This window comes from Cucurbita pepo, chromosome 20, assembly GCF_057944985.1.
Source record: "Cucurbita pepo subsp. pepo isolate OVF chromosome 20, ASM5794498v1, whole genome shotgun sequence".
NCBI classification, from domain to species: Eukaryota; Viridiplantae; Streptophyta; class Magnoliopsida; order Cucurbitales; family Cucurbitaceae; genus Cucurbita; species Cucurbita pepo.
Window position 1 is genome coordinate 4992688 of NC_141817.1, and position 17853 is coordinate 5010540.

The 17853-nt window shown below is 35.6% G+C and overlaps 1 protein-coding gene across 1 annotated transcript; it reads left to right on the forward strand.

The window, feature by feature from the left end:
- Window positions 1-4668: 4668 nt before the first annotated feature.
- On the forward strand, window positions 4669-6506 carry LOC111784102 (borneol dehydrogenase, mitochondrial). The gene is made up of 2 exons (XM_023664928.2): window positions 4669-4823; window positions 5517-6506. The coding sequence occupies exons 1-2, from the start codon at window positions 4789-4791 to the stop codon at window positions 6301-6303; spliced, it is 822 nt and encodes a 273-aa protein (XP_023520696.1). The 5' UTR covers window positions 4669-4788; the 3' UTR covers window positions 6304-6506.
- Window positions 6507-17853: the final 11347 nt, after the last annotated feature.

Below are 17853 nucleotides of genomic sequence, written 5' to 3' on the forward strand. Positions count from 1 at the left end.
GTTTGATTACTATAATTCAAGGAGCTGACTCAACTCTAATACCACTTGTCACAATTGCACTCTTGCGGCAACGAAAGAGCAATTGTGCGACACTTGTTCTAACCTAGCGAACAAGTCAACCATGTGAAAATCAAACTTTATGGGTAATCTTGACATATAATCAAACATCGAGTAACGTTTGATAGAAAATATTTTATAAGACGTGAGCGAGTAAATTTGTTGAAAATAATTTGAGTGAAAATATTGTTATAGGCTAAAAGCAAATAAGCAACAACCATAACTTTGATAGTACAACCCAGATAGGAATAATTGACAATTAGTAATATCTTCCATAGTCAATTTTGGCGCATTTTAGCCTGGCGAGTGTAGATACCTAACGACACATAAAAGCAAGCAAAAGGAATTTGGAATGAACATACGACCATGGACAACATGGCTTGGATAAGTATGACCGGGGCATCCAAAACGTGACTACATGCAACAAGCATTGGACAAGTAGGACTATGACAATAGGCACACATACGCCTCATAGGTGCACATGTTTATTTGCACGTGAAATTGTGCGTACTCGTTCTCCTTTGCATGCATGGACGAAGTGTGAATTCCTTTTTTTTATATTTTTTACTATTTTTCATCCCAATTTCGATATTGTTATTAATTTCACTTGAATCAGGACCTACAAGTTAATTTACAAAAATTTTGGAGCTTTCAATAAGTGGAAAAGCAAGCTCGAAGAGACACTCTACATCCCAGTTAGTAGTCACATGGAGTTTAGGCAAGTAATACTTGTAGGGATCGCTGGGACCTTCTAGCATGCGAGCAAATCATTCCTTGGGTGGTTAGAATATGCATCTTTACGACTATAATGATCAATTTTAGATAAGTGAACAATGTATGTTATAGAAAATTACGAAAATGCCCATATGATGGGAATTTAAGTTGCATGTCTATTTTAATGTATTCCGCTTTGATATAATGGAAGATGAGACATTGTGATATGCCTCAGAGTAATTGATGGATATATCCTAGTTGACTTTGAGGTCTGTTATGAATTTGTGCTCAGGTGGTTGTAGGAATATATCTTGAATACGCGTGCATTAATATTTTAAATATGTTCCCCGTACTGTAGGTGATCAATAGGAATATCTACTTAGTAAAGCAAGCAAGCTCGAACCAAGTTAAGTTTAGGATAGTAGAGTTAGGGTAGTTTTTTAGTTGACCTAGGTCAATAGTTTCCAGTACTCCGAGTACCATAGAATCTTGAGCGACGATTAGAAGTATATATTTAAGAGTACCTTGAGGCTGGATTAGCCTCGAAGTGTTAGCCCCGAATGTCCTGGAAATGATAGAAGATATGTAAATTTCCTAGATGCCCAAAGAACCTAGTAAACTCTACGATAAGGATGATTTAGAAAGCCTACCAGACTTATTGGTAGTAAGAATGGTGTAACCAAAACCTCTAAGGTAATTTGAGTTACTATTGTGTGTGGGGATGGATCAAGTCTGACACCACAATCCCGTAACCCGGTCCTGAGGAGGGACATGGGACCACATGGTTTGCTAGCTCTTCTATTGTGTGTAGAAACGGATCTAGGTTGACATCGTGATTCTGTAAATTTGTTTCGAAAAGAGATTTGGGACTACATGAGTAGTTATTTCAAGGTGAGTGTTTATATTGTGTGCAGAAATGGATCAAGACTGACGCCATGATTCTTTAAATCGATTTCGAAAAGAGATTTGGGACTACACAAGTAGTTATTTTAAGGTGAGAGTTCTCTATTATGTGTAGAAATAGATCAAGGTTGATGCCTCAATTTCGTAAACTGAGCTTAAAAAGAGATTTGGGACTATATGGTAGTTATTTTAAGCTGAGTATTTCTATTGTTTGTAGAAATAAATTAAGGTGACGCCGCACTCCGGAAATTGATCTGAAAGAGAAGTTTGGGATTACACAGATAGTTATTTTAAGGCGAGTGTTTCTATTGTGTGTAGAAACAGATTGAGGCTAACATCGCGATTTTGTAAACCAGTCATGAAGAGAGACTTGAGACTACAGAAGTAGTTGATTCGTGTTGGTTGTTCAACTTCAAGACCTATACAGAAGCATAGATAGTTGTAGGAATAGGCCCAAACTTTATTGAGTCGAGAGAAAAACCTTGAAAATGGATGTGACGTGAGCTTGCAAATAAGTTGCTTAATGAGTTTTTTTATACTCACCCCTTTCCCTTTTTTCTAAGTGAATGCATGTACTGATGAAGGTGGAGGAATTCTCGAAAGTTATGTTGTCACAGAGGGCTATCGACCCGAGGTGTTAATGCAGTCTATATTTTTATGGGTTGTCATTTGTACACTTTTGTATTCTATTCTCGTTCACTTTTTATAAATAACCTAAACAACACCTGTTTTGTATTATTTTGGATTTTGATAATGATGTTGTATGTTTTTAATTCGCCCAAAATTTTACTGTGTTTTTGCCTTCATTTATATATTGTTTGTCTTGTCTTTTTAGTCACAGCTCGAGATTGGAAACCTCGAAATTCGGGTTGTTGTAGTAGTTAATCTTCAAGTCAACTATTTATGTCGTCCCTCGTCCACTCTCAAGGCTAGCTTATCTTACACAAACTAGAGACTCCTCAAATTGATACCATTCACGTTGATAGCGGGCTCATAAGTTCTCTAAAATTTCCTACGGTGCTGTGTGTCATGGTCATGCTCATCTAGGACATTTTGCCCATGGCCACATGCCCATGACACGCTAAAACCCCTTTACTTACTTTCATGTTGTATTATTTTCTTAAATTTATTTTTGTTGTATTACTGTTCGGTGAAATCATGTCTAATCTTGCCCGACCTGAATTGTCTCAAAATATACTATAAGGGGGAATAAGTAGTCATCAAACCTGCCCCGACCAAGTATTTCAATTTCTCTTGCCTAAATGTTTTCAATGCAATTGATTTTCACAATGTAAACTTCCAACATGTTTTCAATGATTTTGGTTGCCCGCATTTTCCAAAACCTTTTTCTCTCAAAACATGGCTAAAGGCTCGACCCTACATTAAAATTGTCCGCAAAATTCAATTTTGACACGGTTGGCTTATTTGTTGGGTTACAACAAGTGCCACACAATCGCTAGTCCGCTGCCAAGAAAAGTGCGATTGTGACACTATAGAGGTTTAGTAAGATCTTAGGGTGTGTAGACAATTTAGATCTTATCTTGCGTTTCCTAGTCACTCGAAGTTAGCTCCTCGGGGCTAAACCAATTATTTAGGTCCACTTAAGTCTAGACCTCTAATCACCGCTCACGATCTTAAGGTGATTGGTCTACTAGAAACATACTAACCTAGGTCAACATAGAAACCGCTCTAATTCTAATTTCCTAATCTTAACTTTGTTCATTAATGCACGTTTTGTTAGGAATCTATTCCTATCGTTTACCTAAAGTACAACAAGCATAACCTAAACATTCATGCAAACTCAAGAAGGTGATAGCATCCATCAAATGCCCAGAACACATCACAACATTTCACATGCAATTGGGGAGCTTGTACCTGATCTGCCCGGGAGTCCTATTCATCCTAAGGGCATTTTGGTAATTCTCGTACATTCAATAATTTTAAAAAATAGTCGTCCTTGATTTCTTTTTCTAAATATACTTCAACAATATTTTCTCTATGAATTTTAGAAGTATGTTTATTCTAATCCATAAACAAAAATGAGAAAGAACAAATGTAATAATAATTGGAGCATTTACCTTTAAAATCACCGGTGGATTTGCATGTGAACGCACTCGTTTGGTAGGCGGCGTTGCTATTAGTAACCAACTACTACAAAAGATGAACCACTCACTGCCTTTCATTTCCTTCTTTGTCCGACAAATGTCAAAATGATTACTTTGTTCTTGTCTTGCTTTGTTAGTGGTATCACATCTATCTTTGTATCAAAATTATTTCGATCAAAACGGTTATATGTGAATGGTATATATAGTATTAGTTCATTCATACACATGTCTACTAACTTCTGTTTTAGTTCATACTCGAACCACATTTCAATGGGAGAGGTACTGCTCTGACACCATTAGTAACGTAACCATGTCACAAGGGATGCAGGAGAATGTTGTGGCCATCAAGTGCCGAACCCAGATTCCGAATCTTGAGTATGAGTCATTACAAACATACTATCTAATGTGTGATGTGATTCTTTCTCTTGTATATATAATTAACACGCGGGTCGAAAAGCTTGTTCTATAGCATATTTGATCTCTTTGGATGATCGGTCCTTAATATGTTCTGTTTCCTATCCCTATGGCTCAATAATCATCTTTAATCGACTCTCCGACTTATTGATGACTTGTGTTAGGAATCACTGATCTCCATAATGGTATGATATTGTCCACTTTGAGCATAAGCTCTCATGGCTTTGCGTTGCACCTCTCCAAAATACCTCGTACTAATGGAGATAGTATTCCTTGATTACAAACCCATGATCATTTCATCCAACAACTTGGATTGACCGTCCATTTAAAAAAGATGCTAATTGAAAAAAAAAAAAAGATTGAAATTTTGAAATGAGATATTGTTTCTAATAGCACGTGTTTCATAATTTTTTTTGATGAGAGAGTAGAGGGATAGATGAAATCCTAAACTTTTGAATGGACAGGAACCAACCAGGTGTTGTGACTCAGCATTACTCATTTTGATATTTCAAAGCATTCCTTTATATAAAGCTTTCATAGCATTTGGCCAATAACAACAAAGTAGAGAGAAAGAGAAGCAGAACAACCAGCAGCCATGAGCGTCTCTTTGCTTCCCACCGCTGCAAGAAGGTAACCTTATTTTCTCTCAAAACCTAATCTCGGTCCGCCTCGTACCAATGGAGATAACCCACTCCCCTTAATCGAGGCTCGACTCACAATTCTTTGTTCGATATTTGAGGATTCTATTGACGTGGCTAAATTTAGGGCATGACTCTGATACCATGATATTGTCCACTGTGACTCTTCATAATGGTATGATATTGTCCACTGTGACTCTTTATAATGGTATGATATTGTCCATTGTGACTCTCCATAATGGTATGATATTGTCCACTGTGACTCTCCATAATGATATGATATTGTCCACGATGACTCCATAATGGTATGATATTGTCCACGATGACTCCATAATGGTATGATATTGTCCACAATGACTCCATAATGGTATGATATTGTCCACGGTTACTCTTCCTAATGACTTTGTTTTGAGCTTCCCCCAAATGCCTCATATCAATAGAGATAGTATTCCTCACTTATAAAGCCATCATCTTGCACTAAATTAACCAACGTGGGACTCACTTCCAATAATTCTCAACAAAACATTATATATACGTTTGTTTATGAAATATATCGATTTATTAAGATTTTTTTTTTATAATTTTTTAATAAATATTATATTTTTTAAAAAGAATAATAAACTAGAATGGATGGATATTTGTATTCATTGAAAAATTACTTACAACAATACAATCATTTGATTAGGCTAGAAGGCAAAGTGGCCGTAATCTTGGGCGCAGCCAGAGGAATTGGGGAGTCCACTGCAAGAACCTTCTTTAAGCATGGAGCAAAACTCGTGATTGCAGACATCCAAGATGATGTCGGTCACTCTCTTTCCAACCATCTCTGTTCTTCGTCATCTTCATTCGTCCACTGCGACGTAACGAAAGAGAAAGACGTCGAAAATGCGGTTAACACAGCCATTTCCAAGTACGGAAAGTTGGACATCATGTTGAACAACGCAGGCATTCTTGGAAATCCCATATTCAACATTCTTGAAAACGACTCATCTGACTTTCAAAAGGTACTCAACGTCAACTTACTTGGGACGTTTTTGGGCACCAAGCATGCAGCAAGGGCAATGATTCCAGCTCGTCAAGGTAGCATAATCATGACGGCAAGTGTTTGCTCGGCAATTGGTGGGATTGGGCCATATGGGTACACGAGCTCAAAGCATGGCGTGTTGGGATTGATGAAGAATGCAACGGTTGATTTAGGACGATATGGGATAAGGGTTAATTGTGTGTCGCCCCATGTGGTGCCCTCGGACATGACTAAAGAGCTGTTTAAGCTTGAAGATGGCGATGAGTTTCCTAATGTTTATTCGCATTTCAAATGTGGAGATATCTTAAGAGCAGAAGATATAGCTGAAACCGCTTTGTATTTAGCAAGTGATGCATCAAGGTTCGTAAGTGGACATAACTTAATTGTTGATGGAGGCTTCACGGCAGCAAACCAAGGTTTTTGCTCCTATCAACAATCTGATAACTAAAAAAGGTTGAATCGAAGAACTACTTCTTTCAGACTTTTGGTTATTTGCTAAAGTTTCATCATGAATTTTCTTCCCAAGTTTTAATTTTGTGCTTTGTGTTTCAGTTAAACTATCACCAGTTATATTTGTTGCGTCTTTCTCGTGTTTAAAATTATTGTAAGGATATGAATTATAATAATAATGTAATTTGGTTCTTGTTATAATATTTTATATTAGCTCACCCAAATCAATAGACACCATCATAAGAAAAAGTGTATAATTCACTTTAGAACTGAATTAAGTGACATATGATCAATCTTATCAAATATTTACAAAGAGAAGCTAAATATCATGTGATTCAATCTTATGTAAATTCATTATTATATCAAATCCTTTGTAATTGTTGAGTAAATTGTCACAAATAATAGTAGCTTTGGCCTTAACTTTATATGAACTTATAAGAACACTTATTAATTAAAGTAATTAACTAGTTAAAACTCATAACTCACAAGAACAAAGGGTAAGAGTACTATGGAGCTAGGCCTAGGCCGGTTAGGGTAGTGCGCTAAGATGACTAGTAGCCTAACCTTGTGAAGGAGCTGCAATAGTAAACCTTCTCTAGGAGGGGTGAGGGGTAAGGTGCCACATAGGTTGACTCAAAAGCTAACTGGCTCATAGGGTCATTCCACCAACCTTTGGTGACTATATGGTCTTATGGGAAGGGTTCGTCAGATAATATTCCATGGAAGATGACCAAACTAGCACACATCATACTGTCCTCACGAGAGAGAGAGAGAGTTTTACGAGGTAAAATCTCTACTCAGGACACTGGTTTCACATTGCTCAAGCAAAGAAAGCTACAAGTCTAAGAATAGAAGAGTAGTTCATCTGAGAGATGAGATTTGTAGCCTAGGAGATTCGCGACCAGAAATAGGTGAACCACCTCCCTCGAACCTAGAGTGAGTCTGTAAGTAGCTAAAGTACTGCTCGGAACTTCAAGGCACCTAGATGCTTAGATAGTAGTAGACTAGACTCGAATTTTTTATAGCCCAAAGTAAATTCCATTGATACCTACTAGGATAAGGATGCGATAAGAGCTTACAGGTAAGTTGCTTATTGAGTATTTTGTACTCTCCCCTTTCCACTTTTCTTTTTCAGGTGTTCGCAGGCTATCAGTCGAGGTGTAGTAACATACGAGAGTTGTGTGGTCATAAAAGGGGTCATTTCGGAGCGTCAATCCATTTTTATATGATGAGTTTTAATATTTCGATTTATAAATGTATCCCAAACATATTTCTCCATTTGTATTAAATTTGAACAACACCATTTTATAATGAGATTCTCTTATATTTATTTGTTGTGTTGTTTGTTATCTTTATTTTGCTTCACATTTTATCGGATTTTCATCTTTTATTTTTATTTTATTTTCTCTTGGTCTTTATCTTTTAGTCATGGACGAAGTTTTAATGCCTTAAAAATTGGACTATGACAAATTGGTATTCGATCAGTAAGGTTTTGGGTTATGTAGACTTTTTTTTTGAGGGTGGAGATTTGTACACCTCTGTGACTCAGCTCTACGATATGCCTCATCGTGACTAAGTATGCAATCTAATCCTATTTAGTATTATTTAGTATTATATGATATGCTGTAAGACGTGTATGAACTTGAAGTTGAGAGAGTTCATGAGATAGCAGATTGGCCCTAAGAATGAAGAGAGCTAATGCCACAGAGTGCAACATCCAACCCATGAATTTGGGTACAAGATTTAACACTTGGTACTCGTTAGGAGGTACCTAATACCCAACCTCCCATGGCCATAACTTCGAAGGCCAAGAATGCCACCATACATATCACGTAGTAGGCCCAGAAAATATAGTTCACTTAGGCAAGGGTGACTACAGTGGAACCAAGCACCTGTTGAGCATATCTTTACCCAAGGGAAGTTTTAGAAAAGTTGGCATTTCAAGAAAAAAGATTTATCAACTTTGAGAGACGAGCAATGGGGGACATGGTTGCACGATTTTGGTTGTTGTCTTCGGTGACTAAGCTCAAGTTTATGGACTTCTAGGATTACAAAGTGCACGATATGCCATTTATGATTTATGGGGTGAAGGATATTCCTGATAAAGGATTTCCCAAGAGATCACAATTTGCTATGGATTTTAGAAAATAGGACCAAGCCCATACGTGGTTGTTAGAATTATGTGATAACATTCTAAGTTATTCTTAGATTTGAACAAGCATGCCCATCGGGATAAGGTTGTGGAACTGTAAGGATAGACCAGATAACCTTGGAGTTGATGGCAACGAAAAAAGGGTCAAGCTATGGCCACACCTTCACCATCTAGGGAGAGAAGACCGAACACCATGATAGTAAGAACCTACCCTTGAATAGGTTATGTAGATTACAAAAAGTAGGTACTAATCTGTACCAAATTTGAAATAAGGTTGTGTAGATTACAAAAAGTAGGTACTAATCTTCCATGGCCATTCATGTACCAAATCTGAAATAATGAATCTACTTCGTACATGTATTAATCATTAGGGTGATTCATGAATAATCTAATACATGTATCCACCGAATGAATCTAACTTCAAAATGTATCCAATGAACCTCATTTTTAAAATCTGTCCATGTGCACCCATTTCATTATTGATGAATTCAGTTTATTCATTAACAAGGTTAACATCAAGTCTCTTTTGTGATCAGACAACAAAACATCAGACAATGACGGAGCGACCTATGATAGATTGATCGACGTTCGAAGAACGCTCGACCGAAGGAATGAGTCACAAGGTGAATTGTCAGCCCCAACGTCAAAGGAACGAGCATTTTCGGGGACTAGCCTGCTTCCCATTACTCGACGAAGGCTATTGTCCGATCCTCTTTCATGTGGAATCGTTTTAGTTAGATCGTACCCAAGCCCGCGTAAGATCATGATAGAGTCCTCTTTACTTGATATTAAATTCTTGAAGCTGGCAGCTCTGTCTAAGGATGAGGACAGTAGTTCGGGAATTCGCTTGAAAGAACTGGCGTACCAAACTTTCGATCACTCTGTTAGATTCAAGGCACGTCATCATCAAGCTCTTAGAGGGTGGATTTCAAAAAAATATTTAAAATAGTCCTAAGAACAAAAGAAAAACATAAATAAAAATAATGAAAATGGAGAAGAAATTGGTCATTTTGTCCATTTATCTTTGATCACGGGTGGATGTGTATGTGAACTGAGTGGTCACTGCCAGAAGTCAATCATTTGGTGGGCGACATTGCTGTTAGCAACTGTTACAAAAGATGAACCACTCACTCACAACCTTTCATTTACTCATTGTCCCCAAAACGATTACGATGTTCTTGTCTTCTTTTTATTGATAATGTCCCTTTTGTTTTTTGTTTTTCCTTTTTTGATAATATTTCACATGTTTAAAATTAATATAGTTTAGTTCATTAATTTCAATAGTTTTTATACATTTTTATAGTGAAACAATATTCTAGTAAATATTGATATGCTTTCATTAATTTACCTTTGATGTAAGGATTAAAACATAAAAAAATATAGTCGCCGACCGTTCGAGAATTCCATGCATATGGTAGTTGTAGACATCCCTGTATGGTTGACGGCGAAATTGCAATTCGAGACCATGACACATGCATATGGTAGTTTTAAACATTTCTGTACGGCTGATAGTGACATCGCAATTCGAGACCATGAGACTTGCATTGAGTTTTCTTAGACTTAAGTTAGAATATGATGTTTTTAATTTTTAATTTAGCATTTTGTTGTGTCATTTTAAAGATGTTTTCGAATAGGTAAGTCTATGACAATGTTTTAAGATGAAATTTATGTTTTATGATGAAGTTTTAAATGTTTAATTCTCCATATGAGTATAGATGATAACGACGGTAGCAACAATAAAGAAGTAGAAATTTAGGGTAGTTGAATTCGAAGATCCTCCACTCAGCACCACCTTCTTTGAATAGCTGAAATTTTTATCAAAGCTAGTAAATATGTTGACAGGACTCGTGTTGGTATGTGGAGATAGTGTTCACTCTTAGAATCGATGAGTAAATAACGTGACCATATCATAGACAAATGTCAGAGTTATCAGGTGCAAAATTCAAATTTTGAATCGTGGACACGGATCGAAAGAGTAAAAATTTGAATGGATGGAACCAAAGACTCTTGACTCAGCTTTACTCATATTTTCAAGGTTCCTTCTTACATACTCATCTTTAAATCGTTTATTCCATTTTGTCTATACTACTTTTTCAAAGACAACAACAAAGTAAAGAGAGAGAGAAGAAGAAGAACAACAAGAGCAGCCATGGGCATCTCCTTGCTTCCTGCTGCTGCAAGAAGGTAATTCTATGTTCGATTATATCTACGCCCGTTCGATTAATTTTCTAACGGTTTAAAAATAGCTTTTAAAAACTAAGTTAATCAAACAAATCCTCGATTAGCTCGCTCGAGATCATATTTCCTAAGGCTTCATGGAAGAATTTCACTGTTAAAACCCTAAGAATCCACTAGATATATGGATAAGAATAAGAATCTTTCCTTAAATTTTAAGAGATTTGGGCTAAAATATTGTTTTTTATTTAGATTTGAAGAGAGAAATAAATATTTTAAAAGGAATTAAGAAAAGATTAGTGGTTAAATAGGGAAGACAAGAGATTTTAGAACATCTAATCAAACTATAAGAACAATAATGAGAGATTGAAAAGTATACTAAATTAAGGTTAATGAGTGTATGAGTTGAGGTGGTAGCTGGTGGAAAAAACAAGAACCACACCCAAAAAAAAAAAAAAAAAAAAAAAAACATAATCATTATTTTAGACGAACATTGTGAATTATATTGTCCATAAAAACAGAAATAAGGACCAATGAGATGAAAAAATGAAACCCAACTCCTTCCATCACAATCCAAAAACAAATGGTTGGTATCATGGAAGATGGAAAAGAGAGATATCATAACTCGATGTTTGATACTCAAATTTTATACTATGATTTGAAAGACAAGACTTAATTAATAGGTAACGGAGTTCATTTAGTGGGTTATTTTTAATGTTACTTGAATTTCGAGCAAATTGATCGATTTAGGGCCTTAACTCATGGTTCCTTTCGTATTTACTTAATTCATATTCATTTTAAGGTTCATACAGAAATCCAATCGATTCCTACAATTATTTTTTAAGAAAAGTCTAAGGTGACTACTTATCTTATCGTTGAAGTTCGGGACCTTCATTCTCGAGCTTTCGGTATTCGAATTACTTAAAATTTTCTTTGACTGAATCCTTAGAGGGCTTAGTTTCTGGAACCATAAAGTTTTTCTTGAGAACCCGTCTGAAAGAAGGTTAATATTGAGAAAATCCGAGGGAGAATCGTGTTTTGGCTTGACATGGGCGGTTCAGTTGAACTGCCTACATCAAAGATGGTGTTATAGGGAAGAGCTAGAGAATTCTTTCATACCTTCTCATGGATTAGCATGAGTTATTCACCTCCAAAGTTCGTCGAAAAATTGTTTCCTCGCCGAAGTTCAAACTAGAGAACTTCTTATTGGACAACCGATTCTAGAGGTTATCAAGGCTTGATTTCTTCATGATATTTCATCCTTGTACTCCTCTCTAGCTAAAAGAATTGTTTTTGTAGAACGTCTTTTAAGTATGTGGCCTTAATTTTGAAAATTACTCCTCAGTCTTCAACTCACCAAAAAAAGCAAATTTTCATTTTCTTGGACAGCTTGTTCTACACGTTTTAGCTCTCATTTATTTATTAAAGTTACTCATATTGATCCTCTTAAGCTAAAGAAATGCTCAATTTTATGAAAAATGGACTATAGATGGGAATCCGAGCCTTACCCCCAATTTGTACAAAAGAATGACATTCTTCAATTGGGTAAGCTCTGAGACTTGTTAGCCTTTGTAGTCTTCTATTGAAATGCTTCTTGAAAGTGTAGAAACCGAATGGGATGGGTATCACTCGACGAACTTGCTTGTAGGCACAAATTGATTTTTTCAAGTTATAAGCTTCTTCTTCAATGACGACCACGATTGGGAATTGGTATTTGAGGTGCTTTCAATACTCGATCTCTTCATAAAACTTGTGAGTAATCTTGTTTAGAAGGTGTATGAACAAGTATGAAAGGAAATTTTGGACAATTCCTCTCGAATTTGGAAGAAACTAGAGAGTAGGAAACCCAAAAAACTCAACAACTATAACTTGCAATTGGGAGCTCGACTTAGCTTGATTCTTGTTCCAAATGAAAGCCCTCACTCAAGATGGGCTTTTGTCCACGTGATAGTAGTACATTAAAAAAGTAAGAAAAAAAAAAAAAATACTAGAATGACAACCTATAAATAAAAGAAATACTAGCATTATATCCTATAAATTAAAGAAAAAGAAAATAATGTACAATATTGATGAAAAAGGAAATAAAGAAGAAAAAGGCAAATAATTAAAAAGAAAGATAAGTTGATAAGGATGATGTTAGAAGACATATCCTTCAGGATTTTTATTTTTATTTTTATTTTTTATTTTTTATTTTTTTTATAAGTAGTTTAACACTATTCAGTGTTGAGAATCCAAAAATAGATCATTGAGACGGTAGATTGTATCCTTCTGCTATAGAAGGAGAAGATATTGAATTGAACAATGCCGCCTATTGAAGAAGCTTTTGAAAATCAGCTTATGAAGGGTCTGGGCTAATGCAACAAGCAACTTAGACTTTGAATTAAGAAACTTGGTGGTCATTCTCAAATAACCAGACCTTTACTGCTTTGATATCTGCGTAGTATTACACGTTAGAATCCCACCATTTGATTTTGATTACTTTGAAGACATGTTTTACTTGATCTTCCGTTTCCTTTACTTGAAAATTCATCCAAGGAATTTGAAAATATACGCTAAAACGCATAGTCAATGGAAAATGAGTTTTGAAGATATTTTGAACGAATTAATGGAACGATTCCTGTATTGAAACGGGAAATATATCTTTGGCAGATCTAAAGATTTTCCACCATTTGATAAACCAAAATGGATAATGAATTTTGTGAGCATTCTGGCAGAATTGAATGAACAACGAGTTCTCGTAATTTTGATACCAAATGACATTGAACCATGCCATCTGATAATCTCGGTAGGAGAAAGAGTAACAAAAAGTTTTGAAAAAGTCTTCATACGGATCTTGGTTCCAGTACGTCGGATTCATGACTTTGAAAATTTTTAATTGTGAGTACTCGATTTTTGAAGGATCATCGCGACTCGGAATATGAGTAATCTCGACAGAGTTGGTGTCGACCAAAATGAATTCATAAAACCTTCTGGTCTTATGAAGGTCTTCCGGGATATAGAAAAATCCCGATGGTATCAGAGCCTCGATTTTTGTGAGGGAAGAAGAGTTACTCAATCTTTAAAGAATGATAGTGCTGAAAGTAGGAAGACGATGAGAGAAATTCTGAGGAATTTGGAGCATGTGATAGCTGAGCGAATAGCCCTTGTGTTCTAGGTAGTAAGACGCGGGAAGCGCAATAAGTCCGTTGGCAAGCTTGGGTGCTTAGTCATACGAAAGATTCCGAAGAAATTTTATCATCAACTTGACATCTTTATTAAAGACAAAATGACGATTGATAACTTGTGAGCCACACACGGAAGGCTTGCATGTGAATTATCAGTTTTTGTCTTTGTAAATTATTAGTCTTTTAAATTATTAGTTTGCATGAAGTATTTTCTTACTTTTAGAAAACAGATCTCGCATGGGTCCTATCCTGCTAGATTTGATCTTATCTCTTAGTTTACGTTTTTCAAATCAACTCTCAAAGTCCGAAGTCTATAAAATGACTTCATCAATGTTAAATAGGAAATCGATCAGCCCATAGCTCTCCCTCTTGAAAATCAATTGAGAAATTCAAAAAAAGAATTATTATATTCTATCTATCTCTTATTTCTCATATCTTCTTCTTATGAACGAATTTCTGAGAAAATTCAAAAAATCAAATCATTTCAAATGTCCCACATAAGAAGAAGAAAATTCAAAGGAACACCGAAGAGGAGAAAATCTCACCATCTCAAATATTGTCAACCAAGAATATCATATTGGCAGAATTGAAGATCAACTCCAAAATTGGACTATTCCCTTCAATTTTACTCCAAAATCATGTATCAAATTCTCACATAAATAACCCAATTCATAGCAATAGGGAATCTCTGAATCTTTTTTCAAAATCTCTTGTACTCCAACATCATGAAGAGTTTAATTATCTTCACGTCAGTCTTGTTCAAGTCGCTGTAAAACCATTCTTCAGACTTGGATTAGATATCCCAGTCCTTATCTCCCTACGAGATAAGAGACATGAAGACTTCTCAAATTCTTTACAGGGAATGGTTCAATCTAATTTAGAGAATGGACCAGTTTATCAATTGTAATCCAAATTTTACTTTGTCGCTCACGACCCGCACATATTATCAGCCCTTATGCTGGACTTACAGTAAAAAAATATGAACATCAAGGCTAAAACTCATTCTTCAGTCGTCATATTCAGGGTTTATTATAAACTCATGAATACAAATATTTGTCCGAGAGCATTAAGATCCTCACCAAAGGGATCGACCATGCTCATAAAGGCAAATATTGGAAAGTCTTCAGTGACGATTCCACAAACTCTCTATTGGGATCAAATAAACAGAAATACTCTCTGTAAAATAGAGGATACAAATCTTCTAAAAAGAAAAGAATCTCAAAACCAAGTCCAAATCATTGAACATGACGACAGAAGCGTTGAAATAAAATTCAACGAAGAAGTTTCGTCAGATTCAAAAGTAAAAGAATTTCTGAATTCTAGACACAGTACTTTAGGAGTTTCGAGATCAACATATGACCCCTTAAAGATAAAAGGGGTCAATTATGATCAAAGGAGGCCATCAATCCACTACGAAGATGGCTCAAGATCTCCAACACATACTGATATGGATACTCAATCCGTCTACGAAAGTCAGCTAAATGTCATTAGAGCTGATTTCCAAATAGACAATGAATCTTTAAAAACAGATTTTATGTCAGCTACCAATTCTTCAATAAGAAATGCATTCTTTCAAACCTACAAAGAAGCTGAGCGAAATGAATTGAAGGCTCAGCGGTTTTCTCATATGGAAGCCATAGAAGAAAATATACCATTCTTCGAATGGTTTGAAGAAAATATTTTGCAGATATGCACCTTGACTCAGAGGAGCTGAAAGACTACCAGAAGAGGCGAGGTATATTCAAAACATCCTCCGTGGGAAGAAGTTGAATTTGACAACTACTCCGGAGAAAAGGTTAAAGCTAGTCCTTTCAAAACGATTCCAAAAGGACTAGAAAAGGGTAATCTGACCCTAAAGGATATCAAGAATATCCAGCATCAAAACAATTATTCAAATAAGATTTTATCCACGATTGCTACTCAACTTGAGAATATCGAGGGAAAAATCTCAAAGAATTCTGGTACTCAGCAAGAACAAGCAAGCAGCTCTATACCAAAGATCGATGAGTCAATCCCAATACTCAGACCGGCAAATCTCGACATATTTATGAAAAGGGTTTCAAAGGAAGAGGCTGCAATGGCCAAGATAGAAAAAAAATTGGATAGGATTCTAAATCCTGGAATAACACTTCAAGATTCATCTGTCAATGTCGTTAACAATTACGACGAAATCCAGGAATCCGAAGATGAGATTGTAAATGAGTTGGAAGAACCTCTCTACAATCGAATTGAAATTATCTCTAGAAGAAGTCAAAATAATACCAGTAATCAGAAAAACTGGTATCCTCAACCGTCTTTTCCGGATATTCAATTCGAAGAAAAGACGCTACAAACTCAAGCCCATTACGATGGTCTAGCAATCTATGAATGGAATATCAACGGATTGTCCAACTATCTGATAATGAATGTTGTCAATGAGATGATGATGGCCGCAGGCGCGTATAAATTACAGGGCCACAAATCCGACCATCAAATAGCTCAAGTCCTAGTAACTGGATTTACGGGGCAACTCAAAGACTTGTGGGACAAATATCTTGACAAATCAACTCGCCAACAGATATTAAACCACTATGTTATTATGCCAACTACTCAAATCATTAAAGAAGAAGGTCCATCAACCGGGACTGAGGTACAACATGAAAAGGTAGAGGCTGCTGTCAACACCCAAGTCTATACCCTCATAGAATTCTTCGTATGTAACCCCCTGAAATACTAGGTGAGATCCGCTGAAATACTCATGAATCTAGCTTAATTTACAATAGAGAATACTTAATTTACAAGTAGTAGACAAAATTGGCTCTTGTCCACGTGAAAGTAGTACATCGAAAAGGTGAGAAATGAAATACTCATGACAACCCGTAAAGAAAAGAAATACTAGCATGATATCCTATACATAATAATAATAAAAAAAAAATGTATACAATACTCATCAATTATATTGATGAAAAAGGAAATAAAGAAGAAAAAGGCAAATAATTAAAGGAAAGATAAGTTAAGGATAAGGAATATGTCAGAAGACATATCCTTTCACAATTTGTCTTTTCAAGTAGTTGAACGATTATTGAGTCCATTGTAACTGTGAAATTTTTGCAAGGTGGTTGAGAATCCAAAAATAGATCATTGAGATCATAGATTTTATCTTCTTCTACTATAGAAGGAGAAGATATTGAATCGACCGATGCGACATCTTGAAGAAGCTTTTGAAAATTAGCTTCTGAAGTTGTCTTGGCTAATGCAGCAAGCAGCCTAGACTTGAAATTAAGAAACTCGGTGGTCTTCTTCTTGGATAAATCTTAAAGGTGGTCATTCTTAGATAACTAGACCTTTACTGCTTTTAAATCTGCCTGGGTATAAGTGTATTTATCCCACCATTTGATTTTGATTACTTTGAAATCTGTTTTACTACCATTTGATTTTGATTACTTTGAAATATGTTTTACTTGATCTTCAGTTTCCTTTCTTTGGAATTCCAAGTTAGAATAAAAAGAATTTGAAAAGATATGCAAGAAGCGCATAACCATGGAAAAAGAGTTTTGAAGATATTTTGAACGAAGTAATGGAACGATTCCTGCATTGGAACGGGAAATATATCTTTGATAGATCCAAAGATTTTCCACCATTTGATAAACCAAAATGGATAATGAATTTTGTGAGCATTCTGGCAGAATTGAATGAAACATGAGGGCTCGTAATTTTGATACCAAATGACATTGAACTATGTCATTTGATAATCTATGTAGGAGAAAGAGTGAGGAACAAAAGGTTCTGAAAAAATCTTCTCCGTGTACGGATCTTGGTTCCAGTACGTCGGATTCATGACTTTGAAATTTTTTAATTTTGAGTACGCGATTTTTGAAGGATCATCGCAACTTGGAATATGAGTAATCTCGACAAACTTGGTGTAGACAAAAATGAATTCATAAAACCTTCTGGTCTTATGAAGGTCTTCCGGGATATAGAAAAATTTCGATGGATAGTTTTTTTTTTTTTTTTTTTTTTTTTTTTTTTTTTTTTTTTTTTTATGACCTCGCTGATCTTTGGATCGTCGTATTCTGGT